General features: G+C 39.0%; 1 protein-coding gene across 1 annotated transcript; it reads right to left on the bottom strand.

Moving 5' to 3' along the window:
* Positions 1-5,714: 5,714 nt before the first annotated feature.
* Positions 5,715-7,427, bottom strand: LOC147891704 (putative aldo-keto reductase 4). Its single transcript, XM_087387825.1, has 5 exons — positions 7,191-7,427; positions 6,906-7,103; positions 6,649-6,821; positions 6,449-6,551; positions 5,715-6,278 (listed from the first exon to the last, which is right to left on the bottom strand). The coding sequence occupies exons 1-5, from the start codon at positions 7,425-7,427 to the stop codon at positions 5,940-5,942; spliced, it is 1,050 nt and encodes a 349-aa protein (XP_087243951.1). The 3' UTR covers positions 5,715-5,939.
* Positions 7,428-24,786: the final 17,359 nt, after the last annotated feature.

Below are 24,786 nucleotides of genomic sequence, written 5' to 3'. Positions count from 1 at the left end.
ACAATGTTGACATGCTCATTGCATTCTCCCTTTTCAAATTCATGGCTATGGCTGCCCAAATGAATAATAAACCTTGTGTACCTCACATTTAATGGAATAACGTCATATGTCCTAGGTGCACATTTCGATTCACATAGTGGCCTTTGGTTTCAATGAAAGCAACAAAGTCCTCCATGTTCCCTTTTCACCCTACGCTCAAGGCAAGGAATATTCAATCTCCCTTTCCAATGAATATGTTCTGTTTTTCGCTCAACTTTAAAACACTACAATCTACATTGTCACAAACAAATGCGCATCCACAAACTGAAATTTGAGATCTCCATTGAATCTAGATGTGTTTGTCGTCTTAAATCGGACCCATGGATGACCATATTTGCTTTGCTCCATTCTATTCAATAGAACCATTATTTGCATCCACAGGAGGCAACTCCAAAATACAATCACCATCATAGCTATCCACAAACTTCTGTAACTTGTTCTTTAATTGCAATCCCTTAATCAAGGCCTCCAAATGAATAATTGGAGCATCCAACTTGGCATGTTGGTTTTTTTCCAAGTGTATTACATTAGGGCACCGGGATTGCTTGAAATGGTTCTTCACCTCATGATTTGAATCATCTTCTAAGTCATAATTCTTTTTGTTACCACGACCGACCTCCTTTCACCTTCTACTTCAACTTGCAAGGACAAAGAATGCTCTACAACAAAGCAATTTGAATGCTGAAATGTTATCTACTTGCATGGTATCATAAGAGGAAAATTGAAGATTGGCTGAGCAATGTTGTGAGCCACCCTAACACTAGCCATTTGTCAAAGAAAATGCTAAGCATATTACACTCTCAAATGCTTTGGTATGTGTTTCTTCTCCAACCTCTACAAACAAATCCTTGTTGCCACACACAAACTGTATGTGCTTCATAGTGATAATGAAAGGGTGTGCATAACAAAGAACTAGATAGTAGTACCAAGCTTAAGGAGTGTGCGAATAGAGGAGTCTTAAAAAGGAGTTGCCCTAACAAAAGAAGGAGGAGCTCAATCACAGATACTTAAAGAGGCAAAAGAAGAATGTTAAATTATAAACCCTAACCCCATTTTTTACTCTCTATTCTCCTATCTCTCTCTATTCCCTTTCCTCATCCCTAAACTTTCTCCCTCCCTATCTTCTCTACTTCTCTCTCGCTCTACCTTTCCACCTCTCTAACTCTTTCTCACTCTACATCTCTACCTCTCTCGCTCTACCTCTCTACCTAGCTATCACGCTCTCTACGTCTCTACCTCTCTCTAGCTCTACATCTCTACCTCTCTCTCGGTCTACCTCTCTACCTACCTAGCTATCTCTCAGTCTACCTCTCTACTTACTTAGAAATATCTCAGTCTACCTCTCTACCTCTCTCTCACTCTACCTCTAAGCTCTCGCTCTACATCTCTACCTCTCTCTCGGTCTACCTCTTTACCTACCTAGCTATCTCTCAGTCTACCTCTCTACTTACTTAGAAATATCTCAGTCTACCTCTCTACCTCTCTCTCACTCTACCTATGAGCTCTCGCTCTACATCTCTACCTCTCTCTCGGTCTACCTCTCTACCTAGCTATCATGCTCTCTACCTCTCTCTCTCTCTCTCTATCTCTCTCCCTCTATGCTTTATGCTCTCTACGCTCTATGCTCTAATCTACCTCTCTCTCGCTATCTACCTCTCTCTCTCTCTCTCTCTCTCTCTCTCTCTCTCTCTCTCTCTCTCTCTCTCTCTCTCTCTCTCTCTCTCTCTCTCTCTCTCTCTCTCTCTCTCTCTCGCTATCTACCTCTATGCTCTAATCTACCTCTCTCTTGCTATCTACCTCTCAATCAATCTCTACCTCTCTCTCGCTCTCTATTTCTCAACCACTCTCTATGCTTCATGCTATCTACCTCTCTCTTGCTCTTCCTCTCTACCTACACTCTACCCTCTTGCTCTCTTCCTCTCTACCTATGCTCTGCGTTCTCTACCTCTCTACCTTACTCTAGGCTCTCTACCTCTCTACCTATCTAGCATGCTCTCTACCTATCACCCTCAACCTACATGACCTCTCTACCTCTCATGACTTATCTATCATGATCCCTATCTATCAGCCTTGACGTACACACTCCCCTCTCATGATCTACAACCTATTTGCTCTATTTTGTACTGCCTCTCTTTGCAACCTCCCTCCCCACTGCCCTACCAACTCCATCAAGAGCTTCTTCTCCACCTCTCCTTGCATCCAATGAAAATTTATTTTCCATCTATCTTTGTGTCCAACAGGAGCTCCATCTCCTTCTTGCCATTCTTATCAAAGAGGATATGGTGATGGTGTATCCATCTAGTATCAGTGTGACCACCGGGGTACTTATGGTGTTTACCGAGATGAGTACTTGAGTGTTTACAGAGCTTCATCATGGCTAGCACTGATGTGGCCTCGTTTCTTTCTGTTGTTCTTCAGGTGGAATTCATTAAGTTTATGGAAAAGATCAATGTACACCACTGGTGGTGGGTAGGGAAAGAAGTTGCTTGTTTAATTTTAAAGATAGCTTAATAAAGAATACCAAACAATGTATAATGGTGGAATAGAGACATAGGCATATAGAACTATGTGACTCATGCAGAAATGTAGAATATGAAGAGGATGCATAGGCAAAATACAATATCAAAGCCTTCTGGCACACTGGTGCTGCATACCCCCAATAGTTGCATGCCTTGGATAGCTGGTTGTCACGGTGGCATGTGAGATATTCTCATTGAGGATTATACATGAATGCTATAAGTATCAAATCATGCACTACATATCTTGAAGATTTCTAAGATTGACTTGGTTTGAAATGAGTTACCATGCAAATGTTTATTTGACTAAAGATGGGAATTTATTTTTGTTTATAGACATTGGGAGAAGACGAGCTTGCAAGCATGCCTACTGTATACATGTCCGAATCCAAACATGAGAGTTGGTTGGCTACTGTGTAGAACCATGCTTAGATAGGACTACACGAAGATTGTGTTGGTTATATGGTTGGTTTAATTCTACAAAGTTCATGTTATGCATCTTACATAAAAGATAGGCACATATAAAATTTTGGGAGACATGAGATCTTGTGATAAGAAACCATGGTGTGATGGACGTTTAGCTCCATGGCCTCATGGTGGCAAATGAGGCCATGGAAATCAATTCAATTAAGTTTATGCAAAAGATCAATGTACACCACTAGTGGGTAGGGAAAGAAGCTTCTTGTTTCATTTTAACGATAGTTTAATAAAGAATACCAAACAATGTATAGGAGTGGAGCAAAGACATAGGCCTATAGAACTATGTGAATCATGGAGAAATGTAGAGCATGGAGGATGCAAAGGCAAAATACAATATTATCAAAGCCTTCTGGCGCACTAGTGCTACATACCACCAACAATTGCCTGCCTTGGATAGCTAGCTGTCATGGTGGCATGTGAGATATTCTCATTGGGGATCATACATGAATGTTGTAAGTATCAACTCATGCACTACATATCTTGAAGATTTCTAAGATTAGCTTGGTTTCAGATGATTTACCATGCAAATGTTTCTTTGACCAGAGATGGGATTCATTTATTTTTGTTTGTAGAACTTGGGAGAAGAGGAGCTTGCAAACATGCCTACTATGAACATGTCTGAATCCAAACATGAGAGTTCATTGTCTACTGTGTCGAATTGTGCTCAGATAGGACTACACGAAGCTTGTGTTGGTGATATGGTTGCTTCAATTCTATAAAGTGCTCGTTATGCATCTTACATAAAGGATAGATATATTGGGATGGGATTGAGGTTGCGAAAACTTGTAAGGCGGGTGGTGTATGGAAAACCTAATGGAATTCGCGAATAAGGACTTGTAAATATTGTTCATGATGTTGTTGAAAAAGCTTTCTTGGGTGTCAAAAACAAATGATTGGATGGGAATGAGATCACTATAGGCATTGAGTATGTAAACAGAGAAAGGACACCAGTAGACTCGAACATTGGGCATCCTCAAAGATCTACATTGCCAAGTAATAATCTTTAGCTGGTGCACTTTGTGGTGGAAAAGAAGATCCACAAAACATTTTGGGCAATTAGGTGCATTCCTAGTGGTAGTAAAGTCATATGAATAGGCACAAGTGATGGCAAGGAAATGTGGGAGGACAGTTACCTTGGGTAAGGCAACGAAGAACATTATGTCCCATGATTCTTTGGAAAGCGGGCTTATAATGGGGGTGAGACAATGCAATACATGTGGTCTTGTCCTAATGATGTGACTCATATGTGGCATCTAAACAAGAACATTGTGAATCCACCCATAGTGCCACTACAACATTGGCCAATTGAGAATAGAACTAACATGAGCCAAGAGGAAGTGTATGATTGAACAAAGGAGTGTACATGTTGCAGGCCCTCGATGTGCAGGATAATATGGTGTCAGATAGTGCTCCTGACACAGGTGAGGTTGCAATAAGGGGACTAAGAAGACAAAAAAGAAGAATTTTTGCTACTACAAAAAATGACTAGATTAAGAAGGCGATTGATTTGGAATCGATGGACTCATGCGGGAGCAAGTCATTAATTAGAATAGGAAGGTTGTCTTTCATAATGAAAGCTATGTAACAACTCCATCACGTAGTACTTATAATGAGACTATACATAATACTCCACAATGCATGTGTGCAGACTTTGTCCAAAGGCTTGAGAAAGAGAAATTCATGACTTGTAAGAAAATGTATTTTGTTTACATAGTGGTGTTGGGTTTCGACATAAATCATAATATGTGTATCCATCAACCCCAACACTCTCTGATAGAGCAACTCCTGATTTTGTATCATTCAAGAAACCATAAGGTTATTTGAGCTCTTATGGTGGAAAGTTGGTGAATTAGTTTTTTGGGGTGGAGACACTTTGACCTATTTACTATTATTTATAAACTTTTTGCTCATGTGATAGAAAACATTGCAAATCTAAAATTTTGGCTAGTTTGGTATCACATTTGTGGAAGCTCTTGGCTCTAAAAATATGAAATTGTTGTACATGTTCTAAGTCTCCTTTCAAATATATTTAGACATCGATAAATTTTTTAGTCTAAGGAGAGCGTGGTTTTATGAACCTTAGAATTTGTCTTTTAAAGTGTATTGCTTTTGACTTAGTGCTGTGGTTTGAAAATAATTAATTTAGGAGTCACAACAACATTAATGAAATCTTACGATTTGTTGAGCTAAAGAGCTAGAGAGTGAGCAAGGGTAGATTATGTTTAGGGTGAATGTATAGCTAGCCACTAGCTATATATTTATAGGGTTAAAAACCCGCAAAACTCACATGCAAAAAACTAGAAAGTGCCATAGTCCACAAGTTGGGGGAAGGCTTTATTCCCCAGTTAAGCAAACTCAACCGTCTCGCAAGCGACCACCTCCAGCCTCTCCACTCAAATCACCAAGAGCCCCTCTCTGCTCACCAGAATCAAAGTTGCTGGTGGGACCAAGCTACCACATGGAACCATCATGAAAAAGGGTTATCAACCTTATTAGCACAAAACTCACCATGAATCCATACTTTGTTATGGCACAAATATAATTGCAACAAGACAACACATTCTCAAGTTTCATTTATCTCTTCTCTAAACAAGTATTCACAACAAATCACAAAACTTGGGGTTTCAAAATTTTAAAGGTGTTTCTTTAAAATTTGCACACTTTTCAGCTAAAATATAACTAAATTGCCTAAAATTCTGCAGGTTTTAAAAATTGAGAAAATATCTTTTAAAGGTGTTTGGATGTTTTCTCTCAATAGTGGATATTCAAAGTTTCTATAGTGAGTCCATGAAGTTTCGGTTGCGCCGTATGATCAGCAATTGCAGTAAGCTCCCAACACTTCTTAAGAGAAGCATCATTTGCCCAAAAATTACCTTACAAAACGCAAGCTTTGGCTAGTCAGAGCTAAGATTTTTGCCAGGAAGAAAGAGATGGAGTATCGCCATTGAGATATTGTTGAAGTTTGTCAGAATATCTTCCACCTTTTGCAACATGAGGAGGAAACATTGCCTCCAGCTCCTCCATGTCTTCCTTGTCAAGCTTCACAGCTAGGGCACTCAGGTTCTCCTCAAAATTCTTCACCTTGGTTGTGCCCGGAATTGGCACTGTATTCCCTTGGTGATGCACCCAAGCAAGTGCCAATTGCCCGGGGGTGCAACCTTTCCTCCCTGCAAACTTTTGCAAATTCTGGTAGAGTACTTTGTTGTGCTCAAGATTCTCTCCTTGTAGTCTTGGTTGTGTCCACTGACAATCAGAAGAGATGCGATGAAATTGATGTGAGAGAAGCAACTCGCCTTATTGAGGAGAACAAATTGCAATTTCACACCCAGAAGAGCGGCAAAGAAACATCTCAGAATTAAGCAACAATCAATCTCAGAATTGGCATGGCAAAGGAACAAACAATCTGTTTATACCGTGCGATGATCGTCGCTGGATAGGTTCTCCAGGAGCTTTGGTCCTGCAGATAAGAAGCCTTTACCTAATGGACTGTAGGCAATGATGCCTATGCCGAGTTCTCTGCACAAAGCCATCCCAACAAAGTCTCTCTCTCAGAGCTCAAATCCAAGAGGCGAAAGAGATCCGATGAATTGCCGCAAGTAAGAGTCATGAATACCTGCAAGTGGGTACGACCTCCTCCTCGATGTCTCGAGACCAGAGGGACCATTCCATTTCAATTGCAGTTATGGGATGCACTGCGTGGGCACGTCTGATGGTAGATGCGGACGCTTCTGACAGACCCAAATACTTCACTTTGCCTTCCTCCACTAGCTTCTTCATTTCCCCAATCTGCAAGATAGCCACCGATTCAATAACTTCTCCAAAGTAACGCAAACTTAGCTCTACCTTGAAACGTAATGGCTAGCTACTCACAGTGATTTCGATTGGAGTTTGGCGATCGATCCGGCTTATAATAAGCAGATCAATGAACTCCACATCGAGTCTTTTCAGGCTTGCCTCACAGGAAGCACGAATAAACTCAGGGTCCCCTCGAATGACCACCCCACCGTCAACAAAGTAAGCACCGATTTTAGTAGCGAGCTGCACCTGGTCACGGATCTCTTTGATAGCCTACAAAAGAGAGCGGAATGAGACAGACAGAAAGGATAGCAAAAGCCGAGCGACAAGTAACAACAACACAGCGAAAGGATGGATCACCTTTCCGAGGAGAGCTTCATTGCCGAGGTAAATGTCGGCGGTATTGAGGAGGGTGACACCACGACGGATGGCGTGCTGGATGAGGTGGATCATTTCGTGTTGAGGCTTGGGCTCGCCATTCATCAGAGCAGACATGCCCATGCAACCCAGGCCCTGAGCAGAAACGAGGAGGCCATTGGAGCCCAGCTTCACCACAGGCACGGAAGACGAGGGGGAGCAGGAGAAGGAAGACGCCATGTGTGTATGTGTCTGTGAGAGAAAGAGAGAGAGAGAGAGAGATTGATTTCAAAAAAAAAAAAAAAAGTGGGATATGAATGTTTACTGTAGAAAAGCAAAACTTTTGTTAGCTCTCCTTAAGCCACCTCTACAATTTTAGGCCCTAAATTTTAGATTGATCTAAAAGACCAAAAGCATACTTTTTTATTCATTCTTCACACAAATCTATTATATAAGGAGAGAGATAATTGCATTTTTTCTTTCTTTCCATAACTTGATTGCATAATTGTTGGACAAAAATCATGACCTTGTTACTGAAACTCCAATTGGATAATAGTGAGGATTCAGGTTCAATTTGGAGTTAGAGCCATGACGGAAAGGCTGCCTATCGCAACCTAGTTGAGAACCATTCATTTGGCGAGGAGGAGTAAAAAGGAAGAAGCCATAGAAAATTGTTTTTGTGTATGTGTGTGTGTGTGTGTGTGTGAGAGAGAGAGAGAGAGAGAGATTGTGTGTGTGTGTGTGTGTGTGTGTGTGTGAGAGAGAGAGAACTCTCCTTCTTTTCCCTTTCAAAAGACTTTCCTTCGCTTTTGTCTTTGTACAATTCAATTTGCTCCATCCGTCCTCCTTTGCACTTTCAAGACGCTTTCCTTCTTCCCTTTTATGCTTTGTAGAATTCAATTTGCTCACCTCATCCCATCCGTCACCTCTCAAAAGTCAGCACACCTCTTTAGTCAATTCATGCATGTTTCTCTTTCCTTTCTTTCTTTTATGGCAATGGGAATAAAGAAACAATGACTAAACTATCCTCTCAAAGTCTCAAATCAAGATCTAAAATTGAATTTGACTTAGGTAAACAATCATTAAGAAGTAGGAGGCAAATTTGCAAGAATCAATATGTTGTATTCATCAAATCGTCTAGTTCAATATCTATCAAACCTTTGTTTGAATATCTTGCTCATTGCCCCATCATTCAAGGGTAAAAAAACCTAACTTCTCTTGCATGGAACCTCTTGTCCTACCTTATTATGGGGGATGGACCCAAAGTAAGGCCTATGGTATTACTTAAGGATGGGCTAATGATTACACCATTGCAATTCACAACACACATTTGTTGTACGCCCTCGTGTTGGTTATAATTTAATTATAGGAAGGCCTTGAATAAGTCAAGCAAACCTTGTCCAAGATTGTGGAAAAGAAGTTGACTACTTCTGTTAAGGGTCAAAAGGACCTACGTGTCAACATGTCGTGAGGATGGGATGCTATGCTGATGAGGTGCTCAAGGCCTTAAACCACACACTATAAGTCAATGCGTGCTCCAAACCAACAATAAATTAAAAAAACAAAGATGGATAAATGAAGTGATTAAGCACAAACTTTCTTCTTGTTGATGAAGGCCGCAACCCCTTGCTATCTGGCTAATTTCCCCTTAACTTTTTGAACCACCCTAGAGGATTTAAATCCCATTGTTATCCCTAGTAATCTATTGATGTGGCCTGCACATTTGGTTCCTGATGTGTGGGTACCTTTGGAGGTAGGTGTCTTTGAGCCACTCATCTTAGTGAACATTTTCCATGTGTGGAATTTTGAAGGGGTCTGTGATGCAGACCAAGGACCGCCTTAGCTTGGTGGGCCATCTTTTTCATCTAGGCCATTTTAGCATGCTAGCTTGCTTGAAGGCTCATCAAGCGTCGAGCATGACCTCATCAAATTGTCAATTTGTACCAAGGTCCACAACCTAAGCTTTTTTTGCCTAGAGGACCAGATTCTCCACTCGCATCTATTGGACTCTTTAGAAGGAGCAATAGCTGATGGTGCCATCATCGGGTGCAATGAGCTCTCATATTTTTTGCCTTTGTGCCTTAACCTGCTTGTGTCTTTTTTTGAGCTTAGCTTCAACAGTCTACATGGTAGTCTAATTGTCTTGCTGTTGAAGAACTAGAGCTATGTGCTGCACCTGCAACCTTTTATGGCTCTTGGATAAGGTGGTGAAGGCTGCCTTCAACAAATCATACTCCACTTGGAGCTTATTAAAGGCTACTTGGTTGGATATGTCTGGAGATGTGTGTTGAGCAACCATCGTTGCTCATGTTCTTGGTTGGCATGGTGAACAGTCACTATGCAACATTTGAGGGGGACCCAATGCTTAACAACACGATGAAGAATACATAGAGACATGCCCCTCAGGTTCTTGAGAGTGCACTAAATTTTGTGCAACGTTGCTTGAGGCAACCTTGCTTCTTCAACAAAAATAACCTAAGTACCCCCTCCCATTCTAGGACCTAGTCATAGGAACAAGGTGTTTGCTTGATAGTGGGCTCTAGTTGCGAGGTCTCCCCTCGCTTGGGCTAGGGCCTGGGGTTCTCCTGATTGCTCGACTACTCCAAGAAAACCTTGACCCTTTATCTATTGTATAAACTTTCTTAGAGGCATCCTTGTCATCTTTTGGATGCTCATTACTAGTTGATGGCTCAGAGGCAGAAGTCGCATCTTCTCCATGTTGCTCATAGGAGCGTTTTCTTCTCAACCCAATAGCTCATTGGTGGACTTCTCTTCATTTATCTTCTTGGATGTGACTTCTTTGTCTCCCTTTCCACCCTAGTCGTCTTCATTAGGAGACCCTATTGGGGTTTATGAACGGGCAGAGGGTTGTGCAGGCTCAGATTTTCCTCATTATGCACTCATCTCTATATCACAGGGCCTATTGGTTATAGTAACTGAGCTAGAAGAAATAGGATTGAGGCCCTGGGGGATTCACTATTAATAAAAGGGGGATGTCACCTGCATGCATGAACTTCATGAGAACCCCCTATATATAGTCAATGTAGGATGATAAATCACCCCTATTTCTACTTATAAGGATATGACCAAAAGTCTACTCTGTCCCCTCCTTCCTAAAATCTATATCCAGTCTCAATCATTAAGATTAAGTTGTATAAACAAATTTAGATAGCATCTCCTTAATCTAGAAGAGGGCATCGTCAAATATTTTCCAATAGGCTAATATTTTCCCTTATTTCCCCCCCTAATATGGGCTAAAACTAGCCGTAGTGGGCTTGGTTCATGCATCATGTGATATCATAAGTTGCCCATTGTGAATCCCCTGGGCTCAAGGCCAAGAGAAGGAGACACAATGGATTGGGAAAATTTTGGTGTTAGGTGAGGAAGCCCAACGCCAAATTCCATGCCTCTAACCACGGGGACTTAGCAAAATGATACATATGGTTTTGCTTAAGAAAAGACTTTGTTTTGTCCAATGTGAGGTCTATAAGGAGGGGTAAAATGAGATCATTGTTTCCATCGCTTAATGTTGAGCTAGTTAAGGATAGAGCCAAGAGAGGCCATGGCTGTCAGGATGAATATCACACTTGAAGATGAGATAGGGATGTGGAGGATGGAGATGACAAAGATGAGTGCAACGATAGTAACATCGACTAAGGAGGAAAATAAGGATGTTTGGTCCTTGTAGAAAAAAAAATTCACTAGAAACTAAGAGACATCGGCATGGCTCATTGTGCCATCTTGAAATCTACACTGTCAAAATCAGTGCTACATTTGGTGCTTTAGAGTTTGTGAACTACATGTTGTCACCATAATTTCCCCTAATTACATCGTGATCAAGACCATTCATCTGACATGGACTTTGGGTACGAAAGTAGGGTTTGGCTACCATCATCAAGAAGGTCTTTGCTTGGTATGGATTCACTTGGCTTCCTTTGAAGATATATGGGATAAGGGCCTTATTTAGACTACTCAAACTTACTTGTTTAGGATTTAGGGTTTAGGGTTTAGAATTTATAATAGGGGATATAAGGTTTACGGTATAGGATGTATGGTACATCATTAAAGGTTTAGTATTTAGGGTTTAGGTCTTAGGGGTCTAGGGTCTATGGACTTAAAGTGGGTAACATTTCAGGTCCTTACAAAGTAATGATACCCTTTGGAGATAAACACGAATAACAGTGAGAAATAGTGAAAAATACAAGCCCAACCATGTAAATGATATCCAATCGGTATGGTGCTTTGAAAGGTCTTAAAGTGGGTATGATTACAACTTGTGAAGAGTTTCATACCCATCAGAGACATGCACATATGATAGAGGCACCCTGATGCATATGTTTTGATACTCATGCATAACGCATAGCGAGAAATAAGAAAAATGCATGCCCAAAAATGTAAATGATATCCGATGAGTATAATTATTTGAAAAAGCCTTACTTCAAGGTGGGATTAATGATGGTTTAAAGTATTACCCAACGGAAACATGCAAATATGATACAAGCACCATAACATGCATTGAGAAATAATGAAAAATACATGCCCAACAATGAAAATGATATCCGATTGCTATGGTGATTTGCATGGGTCTTAAATTGGATATGATTAAGATTTATGAAATTTTTATACCCATCAAAGGAATGCACATATGATAGAGGCACCGTGATGCATATTCCTTAACACTTATGCATGACGCATGGCGAGAAACAAGAAAATATACATGCCCAACAATGCAAATGATATCCGATGGATATGATACTTTCAATGTGCCCTGAAGTATGTGGGAGTAGCACCAGTGCAAAGTATTATACCCAATGGAGACATGCATATATGATAGAAACACCCCAATGCATAATTTTAACACTCATCCATGACGTGCGGTGAGAAATAATGAAAAATACATGCCCAAATACATAAATGATATCTTATTGTTATCATGCTTTGCATGATACTTAAAGTGGTTATGGTTGATTCTTGTGGAAAGTTTCATATTCATTGGAGCCATGCAATTACGATAGATGCACCTTGCATGACGCATGACAAGAAACAAGGGAATATGCATGCCCAACAATGCAAATGATATCCGATGGATATGATACTTTGAATGGGACTTAAAGTAAGTGGGATTATTGTAGTGTTAAGTATTCTACCCAATAGAGACCTAAAAATATTATAGAAGAACCACGATGCATAATATTGACACTCATGCATGATGTGCGATGGGAAATTATAATGAAGAATACATGCCCAACCATGCAAATGATATCCGATCAGTATGATGATCAAGACTTAAAGTGGGTATTATTAAGGCTTGTGTAGTGTTTCATACCCATTAAAGACATGCACATATGAGCGACACACCCTGATGCATATTTTTTGACACTTAATGCTTGATGCATGGCAAGAAATGATGAAATAGGTGCCCAACAATGCAAATGAGATCCGATGGATATAATAATTTGCAAGATCTTTGAAGTAGGTGAAATTCATGCCCATGAAAATTATCATATCCCATGGAGACATGCAAATATGATACAAGCATCCTAATGCATAATTTTGACACTCATGCATAGCATGTCATGAGAATTATCATGACGTGCGATGAGAAATAATGAAAATACATACCTAGCCATGAAAATGATATCCGAGCGGTATGATGATTTCATGAGCCTTAAAGTGGGTATGCTTAAGGATTGTGCAGAGTTTCATACCCATCGGAGACACATAGATGCACATTTTTGACACTCATGCCCGACGCATGGCAAGAAACGAGGAAATATGCACGCCCAACAATGCAAATGATATCCGTCAAATATGATAATTTGCAAGAGCCTTGAAGTAGGTGAAATTCACACCCATGAAAATTATCATACCCAATGGAGACATGTCAATATGATAGAAGCATCTCGATGCATAACTTTGACACTCATGCATAGTATGCCATGAGAATGAATGAAAAATACATGCCCAACCATGTAAATGATATTTGATCGGTATGGTGCCTTGCATGGGACTTAAAGTAGATATGATTAAGGCTTGTGCAAAGTTTTATACTATCGGAGATAGCACACATAATAAAGGCACCTCGATGCATATTTTTGAACACTCATGCATAACACATGGTGAGAAACAAGAAAATATGCATGTCCAATGATATATGATGGGTGTGATACTTTGCACGAGCCTTGAAGTATGTGGAAGTAATGTCAGTGCAAAGTATCATACCCAACGGAGACATGCAAATATGATAGAAGCACTATGATGAATATATTTGAAACTCATGCGTGAAATGTAATGAGAAATAATGAAAATGCTTGCCCAACGATGCAAATGATAAAATACATGACCAACTATGCAAATGATATCCGATTGGTATGATGCTTTTAATGGACCTTAAATTAGGTGTAATTCAGGCTTTCATTCTTATCGAAGACATGCACATACGATAGAGGCACTGTGATGTGTATTTTTTGACGCTCAGGCTTGGGGAGTCACTCATAAATATGTAAGTGTAGCAAGTGGGCTCAACAAAAGGAGTTTTTTAAATCCCTTTCTTAAACATTTTTCACATACATAAGGGTATCATATTAAGGGGGTATTCACATATTGAATAGAAAAGGGTCCATTTTATTGATGAAAAATTTATAGATAAGGGGTTTTACAAATAGGCCATGCACACATGTGGTGACCCCCACCCCTTGAGTGCTCATGCATGGCGCATGGTAATAAACAAGGAAATATGCATGCCCAAGATGGGTATGATTCTTTGTGTAGGCCTTGAAGTAGGTGTTATTAATTTTGGTGTAAATTGTCATATCCAACGAAGACATGCAAATATGATAGGAGGACCCCAACGCGTAGTTTTGACACTCATGCATGACATGTACTCATAAAGAATGGAAAAAAAAACATGCTCAATCATGAAAATGATATCTAATTGGTATGATGATCTGTAAGGCCTTAATGTGGGGATGATTAAGGCTTGTGAAAATTTTCATACCCATAAGAGACATGCATATACGGTAGAGACACACCGATGCATATTTTGACACTCATGGATGATGCAGGGCAAGAAACAAGGAAATATGCACGCCCAACAATGCAAATGATATCCTATGGGTATGATTCTTTTCATGGGTCTTGAAGTACGTGGGATTAATGTCAGTGCAAAGTATCATACCAATGGAGACATGCAACTATGATAGAAGCATTGCGATGCATAATTCTGACACTCATGCATGACGTGTGGTGACAAATAATGAAAAATACATTTGTGGTGACAAATAATGAAAAATACATGCCCAACCATGTAAATGATATCCAACTATTGGTATGATGATTTACACAAGGCTTAAAGTGGTATGATTAAGTCTTGTGTAGAGTTTCATATCCATTGGAGACATACACATATGATAGAGGCACCCCGATGCATCTTTTTTGACACTCATGCATGATGCATGGTGAGAAACAAAGAAATATGCATGCCCAACAATACAAGTGATATGCGATGGGTATGATACTTTGCATGCATGATGCATGGCGAGAAACAAAGAAATATGCATGCCCAATAATGCAAATGATATATGATGGGTATGATACTTTGCATAGGCCATGAATTAGGTTTGAGCACTACTAGTGAAAAGTATCATACCCAATGGAGACATGCAAATATGATAGAATCTTTCCAATTCATAATTTTGACACTATGCATGACACGCAGTGAGAAATAATGGAAAATACATGCCCAACCATGAAAATGATATCCAATCGGTATGATTCTTTGCATGAGGCTTAAAGTGGGTATGATTGATACTCTCATATCCATGAGAGACATACACATATGATAGAGGCATTTGGACACATATTTTTTGACACTCATGCATGAGACATGGTGAGAAATAAGAAAATATGCATGTCCAATAATGTAAACGACATCCACTGCATATATCAATCTACCTCGTCCTTAAAGTATGTAGGATCAAGGTCGGCGAAAAGTATCATACACCCACAGAGACATGCACATATGATAGAAGCACTCCGATGAATATTGTTTAAACTCATGCATGGCCCTTGGTGAGAAATAAGAAAATGTGCATGCCCAATCTTGCAAATGATATCCTATGGGTATGATACTTAGGGTCTTAAGTGGATAGGGTACATGCCCTTGAAAAGTATCATAGCCATTGGATATAGGGTTTAGGGTATAGGGTTCTAGTGAATAAGGTTTGCGGTTTATGGTTTAGCGTGTAGGATTAGGGTTTAGTTTATAGAGTATAGGGTTTAGGGTATAGGATATAGGATATAGTATTTAAATTTTTAGGGTTTAGATTTAGGATTCATAGTTTAGGGTATAAGTACAGGGTTTATGATTTGGCATATAGGGTATAGGGTTTTATGAGATAGGGCATAGGGTTTAGGAGTTAGGGTATTAGATTTAGGATTTAGAGTTTAGAGTTTAGGGCTTACAGTTTAGGCTATAGGGTTTAGGCTATAAGAGTTTAGGTTTAGGATATAGGGTATACGGTATAGGGTAAAGGGTTTGAGGTATAGGGTATAAGGTTTAGGATTTAGGGTATACTAAGCTAATCATTTTGATTTCAATTATAAGGAAAATAATGCTATTAAGTTGACTTCTATGATTAGATAGAAATTGATACATTTGCAAGAGTATTTATGTAAGTTGGTGCAAAAGAGAACGATGAAGTATTGTTTTAAGAAGTAAATGTTGTGAATAAATATTTTTTATATTAAGAGAGAAAGGTTGCATATATATTTTATGTGAATATTTAAGGAAATTTTATCTTGAAAGGAGGGAAGGGAAGGGGGGAGGGGGGGGGAGGAGGGAAGGGGATAGGGAGAGGTCTGCAAGCCCTAGAGAGGGGGAAAGGGAAGGGGTAAAGGGAGAGGCAGAGGGGTGGGGAAAAGAGGGGAAAAGGGAAAAAGGAGGGAAGAGAAACAAAGAGGGGAGGGGGAGAGGGAAAGGGAAAGGGGAGAGAATGGGAAGGGAAGGGAAGAGGGATTGGAAGGAAAGGGAAGAGAGGAACTTAGATAAGATAAGGGGGAAGAGAATGTAGGATAGAGAAGAAACCCTAGACCCCAACCCTAACCCTAAAATCCCTATAAAAGGTGCCTTCCCTTCATTCTCCCTCAACTCATTAGAGCAAGGAGGACCAAGGGAGCAAGTCTACAACCAATTCTCAATTCATTGGAGCAAGTCTACAACCTATTCTCAATTCATTGGAGCAAGATGGAGCAAGAGAGCAAGTCTAAAACCAAATCTTCAAACCTTTTGAGGTATTTAGAATTCTTTTAAAATTCATTTTCTCAAGAATATTGTTAAATTTTTATTTAAGTTTTATTTTTTTTTTTGAGGGAGAGAGAGAGAGAGCCAGTGGCTACAACCATACTTGGGGTAGAGAGGATCAAGAGAGAGAGTTTTAGGACTTCCTACTTGATGATTCAGTATGAGACAAGCCACAACCATTCTTCATAAATGAGATTTCTAGTAGTGAAATTCACTACTTCATTGATAGAGTACTGCATACCACCACTACTAGTGTGGCAATATGTACTATTGTCATTTTTGTTGATAAAAAAGATGAGGGAATGCTTGATGCTTTAGAAAAACTACATGAGAAAGATTATAATATCTACAATGATGTTTATGCAACAAAAAGAAGTAAGAGAGAATACGGCTTGAAGATCCAAACCCTTGAATCTTTCATCTTGTATATGCGAAGTCCACACCTTGACCGCTACCTATAGAATAACATAAGAGGGATTTTTTAAGATTTGCACCTAATGCTAAAAGAGAAAGAAGTCCCTAGATCCAAACATCATCTAAATAAATTCTACAAATGTCTAGCAAAAAGTGGCAACTTCTTTTGATTACACGATGGAATATTTACAGGCAATAGGTCAAGAGGTGACCTTGTGTAGGATGGGGTATCTATTTGAAGATCTTGTCAAAAAATAGTGTTCAACAAATATGATTGAGAGAAATACTTCCATGAGCCACTTTATCCTGCTCTCTAATCTAACCATATAGAATACCATAAAGAGGGTGAACATAAGGAGGTTCGAAAAGATGATATGGATGATGAGGTTGAAGCTAAGGAGGATGCAAATGATGATGAAGAGATAGTCACATATGAGGCCATAAAAGAGAGGTCAATTAACAAAGAAGAAATTGATGACAATGATGGCTTATAGGATTACATAGAAGGACCATGATAATATGTACCGGTATGAAATCTCTTACTTTAGATTTACCATTTCTTTAATATGCAATTTATTTAAAGATATTCATATAAAAATTTTCAATCTCACGAGCTTTCATATTTGTTTGTATACAATGGATGAGGCAGAAGAATTGATTGCACTTGAACAAGTGCAACTAGAGATTTTGGATCTAAAAGCAATCCTTGATTCCCCTTTATCGCTACACCATGAAATGCCACATCTCTAGAATCTGCTACTACACACTAGTGCACAAACTTTTATGTTTGTAAACTATTAAGTTTTGGATTAACTTATGAGCAAATAGACTAGGAAATGGCAAAACGAGACACCACGAGGCTTCAGCGAGTTTTGGTCTGCTGAGTCAAATGAAGAAGCACAGATGAGCAATTTCTTGTATTTAGTATTTTTCATTTAGTAGAGAGGAGAATTCAATCCTCTCCAACCCTAAGAAAGAGGTTAATGACAAAATAATGATGGCCATCCTCAAGTTTGATACAAAATTTTTCTTGTCTTTTTACTTTAGTATTTGGTTGAATTTAATGATCTAATGTTTGTTTATGTTTTGTTGTAGCTTGGTTATATTAGAGTTTTCTAGATTAGAACAAAGCCATGTATACATGTGCGATTCCCTCCTTTTAGCTATACTTAGCAATAAGAAATATCCCTTAATGGATGTTTGCACTTGGTTACAACCTCTAAATTTGGAAGAGTTAATTTTATGCCATATTACGAGGTGTAAGTAACATCGCAGCCTTATTTTTACTCTTTCATTGGCAAGATTTTATCAAATAATGATTTTGTTAAGTGGTTATGCAACTCACATTGGAGTTAGTTGATGTTGGACCTTCAAGCAAACCACCACTATTTTGCCAATTCAATTGCAGGCTATCATGACATTGTATTAGGGTACATGAACTCTAATTTTGCTACAATTGGGGAGGAGCTCACAATTTTAGAACATGAGATTCAATGTTCACCTAGAACATCACAGCCTCTAGAGGAAGTAGAGATTTAGGCTACATCCAAAGCATCACAGCCTCTAGAGAAAAGAGAGGTTTGGTGTACACTTAAAGCTTCATAGCCTTTCTAAGAGGAAATAGAAATTCAGCCTCTAGAGGAAGTTGCTATTTAGTCTATGCACAAAGCATCACAACCTCCATAAGAAGCATCACAAGAGTCTAGTCCACATTCTCCATAGGCAAATTTACCCTCATGGAGCATGTAGCCAATGGTCGGAAAGCCAAATTTTCTTGTAATAAAAACAAATTCCATGTAAATATAACTATCTTTCATGTTTTCATGGTGCTTTTTTCTTGTTCTCTTCTTCAATTATATGACATGTATCATGATATTTTTCAATTATATTAAATGTCCAAATACATGAGAAGCATGTTCTCATAATGTTTACTAATCCATGTATTTGTTTAAAAGTATGTGAATATTTCATGATGTTTTTTTAACATTGCATTAAATGGAGTCACTGCAAATAATTAATTTAAGCATCTCATGATGCATTTTTATCTTTATAAGCAGTTTTATTATATTAAATGTAAGTGCATCATGATATGTTTTTTACTTTTATTAAATATGTAATCTTTCTTTAATGTCTCATGATCTTTCTAATTAATATTTATCTCATGATCTTTTTAGCTATATTATATGTCTACTCATAGACTATTAAACCTTGGTTGATACCGTCACATTTTGCATCTTCCTATGTAAATCCACATTCATAACATGTGACATTACTTTTGTCCCTAGGTTGTCCCTCCCTTCAACAGGTGGCATGTATAAAAGGCCAAAATTTTGACTTTGGTCTTCAGTTCTTGTATGCAAGTTTTGGTGGAATACAAGCTCTCTATTCCTTCATAAGTTGTGTCTTGTCTCCTTCATTCTCTTGCCTCTTGTGAATGCCAGTCATCCCCTTTCACCTTTTTTTTCCTACTGACTTCCCCTTCCCCTCTCAATTCCCCTCCCTTATCCCCCTTCTTCTCTTGTGGATTCACCATCGCAACAACTTTGGGAGCCACTTGCATGACACTTGTAGACCGTTTATGCTTGTATTTCTCTCACAAGGAGTAGCTTGGAATAGGAGACTTCATTGGCATTCTTCCGAGATCCCCCCTGCGACATATGAATCATCATCGGAGACTACACAATTTTGGTGCTATTACTGGGTAGTTACAGATATGCTTTTTTGCACGTGCTTCTCTCATTACTTTCCCATTTCCCAACACTTAGTAGCTTAGTGAAATGTGGTTGGTTTTGGTGTATAGGAAAGGTGTGATCTAAAAAGAGTGGAAAAGAGAGTGAGAGAGAGAGTGGAAGTGAATTTGAGTTGTTTTTTTAATGCTTTTTGAGGCTTTGAGCTATCCAAACATAGGAAAAGTTTTTGATTTGTCCAAAAACCGTAGAGACAAACATAGGAAAGACAGCTAATTGAAAAAGAAAAAGGAAGGAGATGGGCAACAATAGGATACGTAGGAAGCAAATGTAGCAAGTATTGTGTTGCAATATGGCTCAATTCTTTCATTGAATAATATTACTAATGTAGGGATAGTAAACTTAGGGACTTCATTCAATATTACTGATGTAGGGGTAGTAGACTTAGGGACTTCATTTCATGCTCGACCTCATAGGAACTATTTTCAAGGCTACGTTCAAGGTGATTTTGGACAAGTTTATTTAGGTGATGATGAAGCAAGTAAGGTTGTTGGAAAGGGCAAGGTGGTGATATAAAATTGTAGAATGGAAACCAATGGTTGTTGAATGAGGTAAGGCATATTCTTAATTTAAGAATAATCTTAATTTCATATGGACAATTGGATGATGAAGGTTGCACAACCACACTTATAAGAAATTTGTGAAAGGTCACTAAAGAATAAATGGTAATACCAAAAGGAGACAAGTTAGTACATTGCATTTGTGTATCGGTAATGTTTACTCCTCTATTTCTTTAGCTTCCACAAGAGTAGATACAGCTTTGTGGCATCATAAGCTTGGACACATGACTAAGAAGGGAATGCATATTCTTCACTCGAGAAAATTATTACCAGGTTTGAAGCGAGTTGCTTTGGATTTTTGTGAGAACTGTGTTTATGGAAAATAAAAGAGAGTTATACTTCTCAAATTTGGGAACTAAAAGAAGAGAGAAAAGTTAGATCTTATGCATACTAATGTATGGGATCCTACTAATGTATCATCTCTTGGTGGTTCTCACTATTATGTTCTGTTATTGACAATGCAACTATAGAAACTTGGGTTTATTGCATCTAAATAAAATCTGGTGTCCTTGAACTTTAAGAAATGGAAAGCTTTGGTTGAGAATGAGACAAGAAAGAAGTTGAAGGGTCTCTGATTAGATAATGGAGGCGAATACTCTAGCAAAGAATTTGACAGTTACTATCCATGCAATGGAAATTATAGAGAGAAGAAAATTCCAAGAATACCATAAGAAAATCCTGTGTGAGAGAGGATGAATAGAACAATCATGGAGTGTGCAAGGAGAATGAGACTCCCATGAGACTACACGCAGGGATAACCTTATAGCTTTGGGCTGAAGCAGTAGTGAATGCAACTATTTACTTGATGAATAGATTGCCTTCAAGTTCCTTAGATGGTGGCCTTCCAAAAGAGGCGTGGAAATGCAAAAAGGTTAACTATTCTTTTCTAAATGTTTTTGGTTGTGAAGCATTTGTCCATGTTGATAAGAAATTGAGAACAAAGATCGAGAAAAAATCCAAGAAGTGCAACTTTATTTGATATGGAGGTAGTGATTTTGGTTATAGTATGTGGGATTATGAAAGTAATAAAATCATTAGGAGTAGAGATGTTGTATTCAATGAGATTGTTATGTATAAAGATCCCTTGTAGAAAAGGAAGAAAGAAAATGAAGACACAAAATACACAAATCTGGATGAAATCATAGGAGATGAAAATCCATAGGTTGCAAAAGATGAGGATGTGTACCAGCAGCCACAAGAACCTCAAACTCCTCCGAGTGCACTTAGAAGGTCTATGAGGTTACTAGACCACTTTTTTCCTTCTTTCAACTATGTTTTGTTCACTAATTCTATCGAGCCAAAAATGTATGAAGAAGCATTGCAGGTAAAATCGAAAAAGGAATGGGAGAAAGGCATGAAAGAGGAAATGGACTCACTGCTACAAAACGAGACTTGGAGTTTGGTTTGCTTGCCTATGGGTAAAAATAGCATTGTAGAATAGATGGGTTTATAGGATGAAGGAACAAGATGGAGGAAAAAGGTGGTACAAGGCAAGGCTTGTTGTAAACAAGTTTGCACAAAACAAAGGTATGGAATTCGATGAAATATTTTATCTTATTGTTAACGTGACTTCAATAAAAACTATTTTGAGACTTGTCGATGTAGAAGACTTGCATCTTGAACAATTAGATGTGAAGATAGCTTTTCTTCATGGGGAAATGTTGGAGAAAGATATTTGTATGTAGTAGCCATAGGGATATGAGGTCAAAGGAAAGGAGTAATTGGTATGCATGTTGAAGAAAAGTCTGTATGGTTTAAAGCAAGATCCAAGGTAGTGGTATTTGAAGTGCAACAAGTTTATGGTAGAACAAGGTTATAGTAGATGTCATTTAAACCATTGTGTTTATTCTTAGAAACTAGACAATGGCAGATATGTTGTCTTATTATTGTATGTTGCAGGCTCTAACATGAAGGATATAAATGTGCTCAAGAGAAATTTGGCAAAATTTAATACATTTGCAATGAAGGATTTTGGTGCCACAAAGTAAATACTTGTCATGAGAATAACATGAGAAAGTAAAATTGATAAATTGACATTGTCTCAGAGTGAGTACATTGAAAAAGTAATGGAAAGGTTTGAAGTGCAAAATGCAAAACTTGTTTCTATACCTTTGGCTAATCATTTCAAGTTATGCAAGGATATGTGTCCTTAGGCATAGAAGGATATCGAGTATATGTCATGGGTTCCATATGCATCAAAAATTGGTAGCTTGATGTATGCAATGGTATGCACAAGGCCAGATTTTGCACATGCAGTGGGAGTTGTGAGTATCTTTATGAATAATTTGATGGATGTAAAGTGGTTTCTTAGATATGAGAGGTACAACTGCTTATGCATAATTTTTTAAAGGTTTAAACGCTTTTCTTCAATGATAAGTTGATTCAGATATGGCAAGCACCACCGACGCATATTTTTTTCACTATAGGTAGTAAGTTGGGTTTCAAAGTTGTAAAAGGTTGTTGCACTTTCTATAACAAAAGAAGAATCTATTACAGCTACAGAGCCTACTAAAGAGATGATTTGGTTGCAAAGTTTTATGAAGGAACTTGGGAAGAAATAAGAAAATTATAGCTTATATAGTGATAGATGTCCAAAGAATTGTAGTGTGTAGTAAAGGTGGAGTTACTATGATGAGTCTCAAGTGGGATATTATTGTATATGGATCCCGATACATTTCTAGTGCGGAGTTGTCCATCCTATGCACAAACATATTTCAATGGTAAATCATAAATTAATGAACGACACAAGAAGACAATATCTCAAAACATGCATGCTCAATCTTATTGTACGAGAAAGTCATCCTAAGAGAGAGAGAGAGAGAGAAAGAGAGAGAGCTTTAGAGAGAGAGAGAGAGCTGTAGAATCAACAGACCTCCAAGATGTGCTGAAGAAGACAATGCATTTCTTTCCTAATATGAAAGGAACCGTGAAGTTCTGGCAGGTTCAAGCAGTAGTAGAGTAACTGAAAGTGTGTGATGTATCTTTCTAAAGAGCAATCTCCAAGGGCATGATAACCAACCTGAAGAATTGTGTGGATGGAAAATCCCAATTGTCATCTCAATCCATTGGAGTTGCGATGTACCTGATGGCATCTACCCTCAAAGGGATTTTTTAGAAATACGATAAGATCTCTGAGAAAGTGACTTTCTACAAGAGAAATCCACCAATGTAGCAAAGGCAGCACAACTTCAGAAAATTTTCAGGGAGGGTGCAGAAGCCAAGGTAGAGGAGGCACAAGCGAGGGCCTTGCAGGCACAACAATAAGCTAAGGCCGCTGCAAAAATGGTGGTCGACATGGAAAGGCATAGAAGAGAAGAAGCAGAGAAGCGCATCAAGGAGCTCCAAGATAGGCTTAAAGAAGTCAGAAGTGATGGGGACATCACAGACAAGAAGATAGAAATGATGTGAAAGGAGCTTGAAGATCAAAGAGTCGAAAAGGAGGGTCTTAACAAATGACTCTGCAACATGCAGAATGCATTGAACTTTGAAAAAGACCAGATGATGGAGGAGTTGAAGAGAGAGAATGAAAAAACCAGAAAGGTTATGCAAGAACTGCGAGAGAGCTTCAAGGCCAAGAAGGATGGAGCATAGAGCAGCCGGGGTGGAGAAGACAATGAAATAGCTCTCTAGGCTAGGAAGGATGCAGAGAGCAGCCACAATGAAGCAAGTTGCGGCAGCCACGGTGAGGGTTGTTTTTTCGAAACACTGTTGGAAGTTCAAAGAGTAAGCTACAAGACCTTGCAATAATATTGCGATAGGGTTATGCACGAGCTTGCTGTGGCTTTCGACAATTTTGAAAAGTAGTCCGTCATCCTGAGAGATTTCCAAACTAGAGTGGAAGTCTTGGAAACAGACCTTGTTGATGTTTTTGAGCAATTTAAGCAGCTTCAACAGATGCTGAGGGATTCAAATGAAGCTATTGCAGAGAGTGAGCAAAGAGTGGAGGGAACTAGCCCCCTTTGGGAGAGGAGTACGAAAAGGAGCAAGGAGGGCTGAGCCTGCAATCAAGGAGCTCAAAAAGGCGACCTGCTCAAAGTAATGTGGAACCAACCCGCTGAAGGAAAGGAGTCCTTGAGATGTAATCTGAAGGAAATGAGTCTTTGAGATGTAATCTACGTAATCTGTGTGTAATCTATTGAATTATTAATCTTCTCCAGAGTTTACTTAGGCAAGTTTACTTAGGCAATGTTTTCTCAGCTATGGAGCAACTATGTGACTAGATAGTGTCCTTAGACACACCAATGACCATAAAGTGAGATGAAAGATTTCAATTAGACAACTAATGTAAAACGAAAGATTTTAATTAGACAACTGAGTGGATGAGAGGGGGGGGAGGGGGGTGGAGGGGGGTGGTGGTGGAGGGGGTTGAGACCGGGGGGGGGAGGGGGTGGAGGGGGGGGCAGGGGTGGAGGTGGAGGGGTGGTGGTGGAGGTGGAGACTTGACGGACGGGAACATTTGACATAAATTCAAAGGGAGGAGGGGATGGTCACCTAGAGCCACGTTGGTCCTTCTGATTGACAACATCTTCGACATTGTGTGCTCAAGCCGTTTCTCCTTTATTTCAAGGGACACTAAC

The sequence above is a fragment of the Dipteris shenzhenensis genome, chromosome 17 (genome assembly GCF_047967505.1).
Source record: "Dipteris shenzhenensis isolate YYH24624 ecotype China chromosome 17, Dip_SZ_1.0, whole genome shotgun sequence".
NCBI classification, from domain to species: domain Eukaryota; kingdom Viridiplantae; phylum Streptophyta; class Polypodiopsida; order Gleicheniales; family Dipteridaceae; genus Dipteris; species Dipteris shenzhenensis.
This window is presented reverse-complemented; position numbering and strand designations above follow the sequence as displayed.

What these genes read in the sequence shown, in the direction of transcription:
- LOC147891704 (XM_087387825.1), bottom strand. Translation starts at nt 7,427, where the DNA reads ATGGCGTCTTCCTTCTCCTGCTCCCCCTCGTCTTCCGTGCCTGTGGTG. An exon ending in ATGAAGCTCTCCTCGGAAAG is followed by an intron (nt 7,104 to 7,190) that starts GTGATCCATCCT and finishes TCTCTTTTGTAG; the next exon opens with GCTATCAAAGAGATCCGTGA. An exon ending in GAGGTCGTACCCACTTGCAG is followed by an intron (nt 6,552 to 6,648) that starts GTATTCATGACT and finishes GGCTTTGTGCAG; the next exon opens with AGAACTCGGCATAGGCATCA.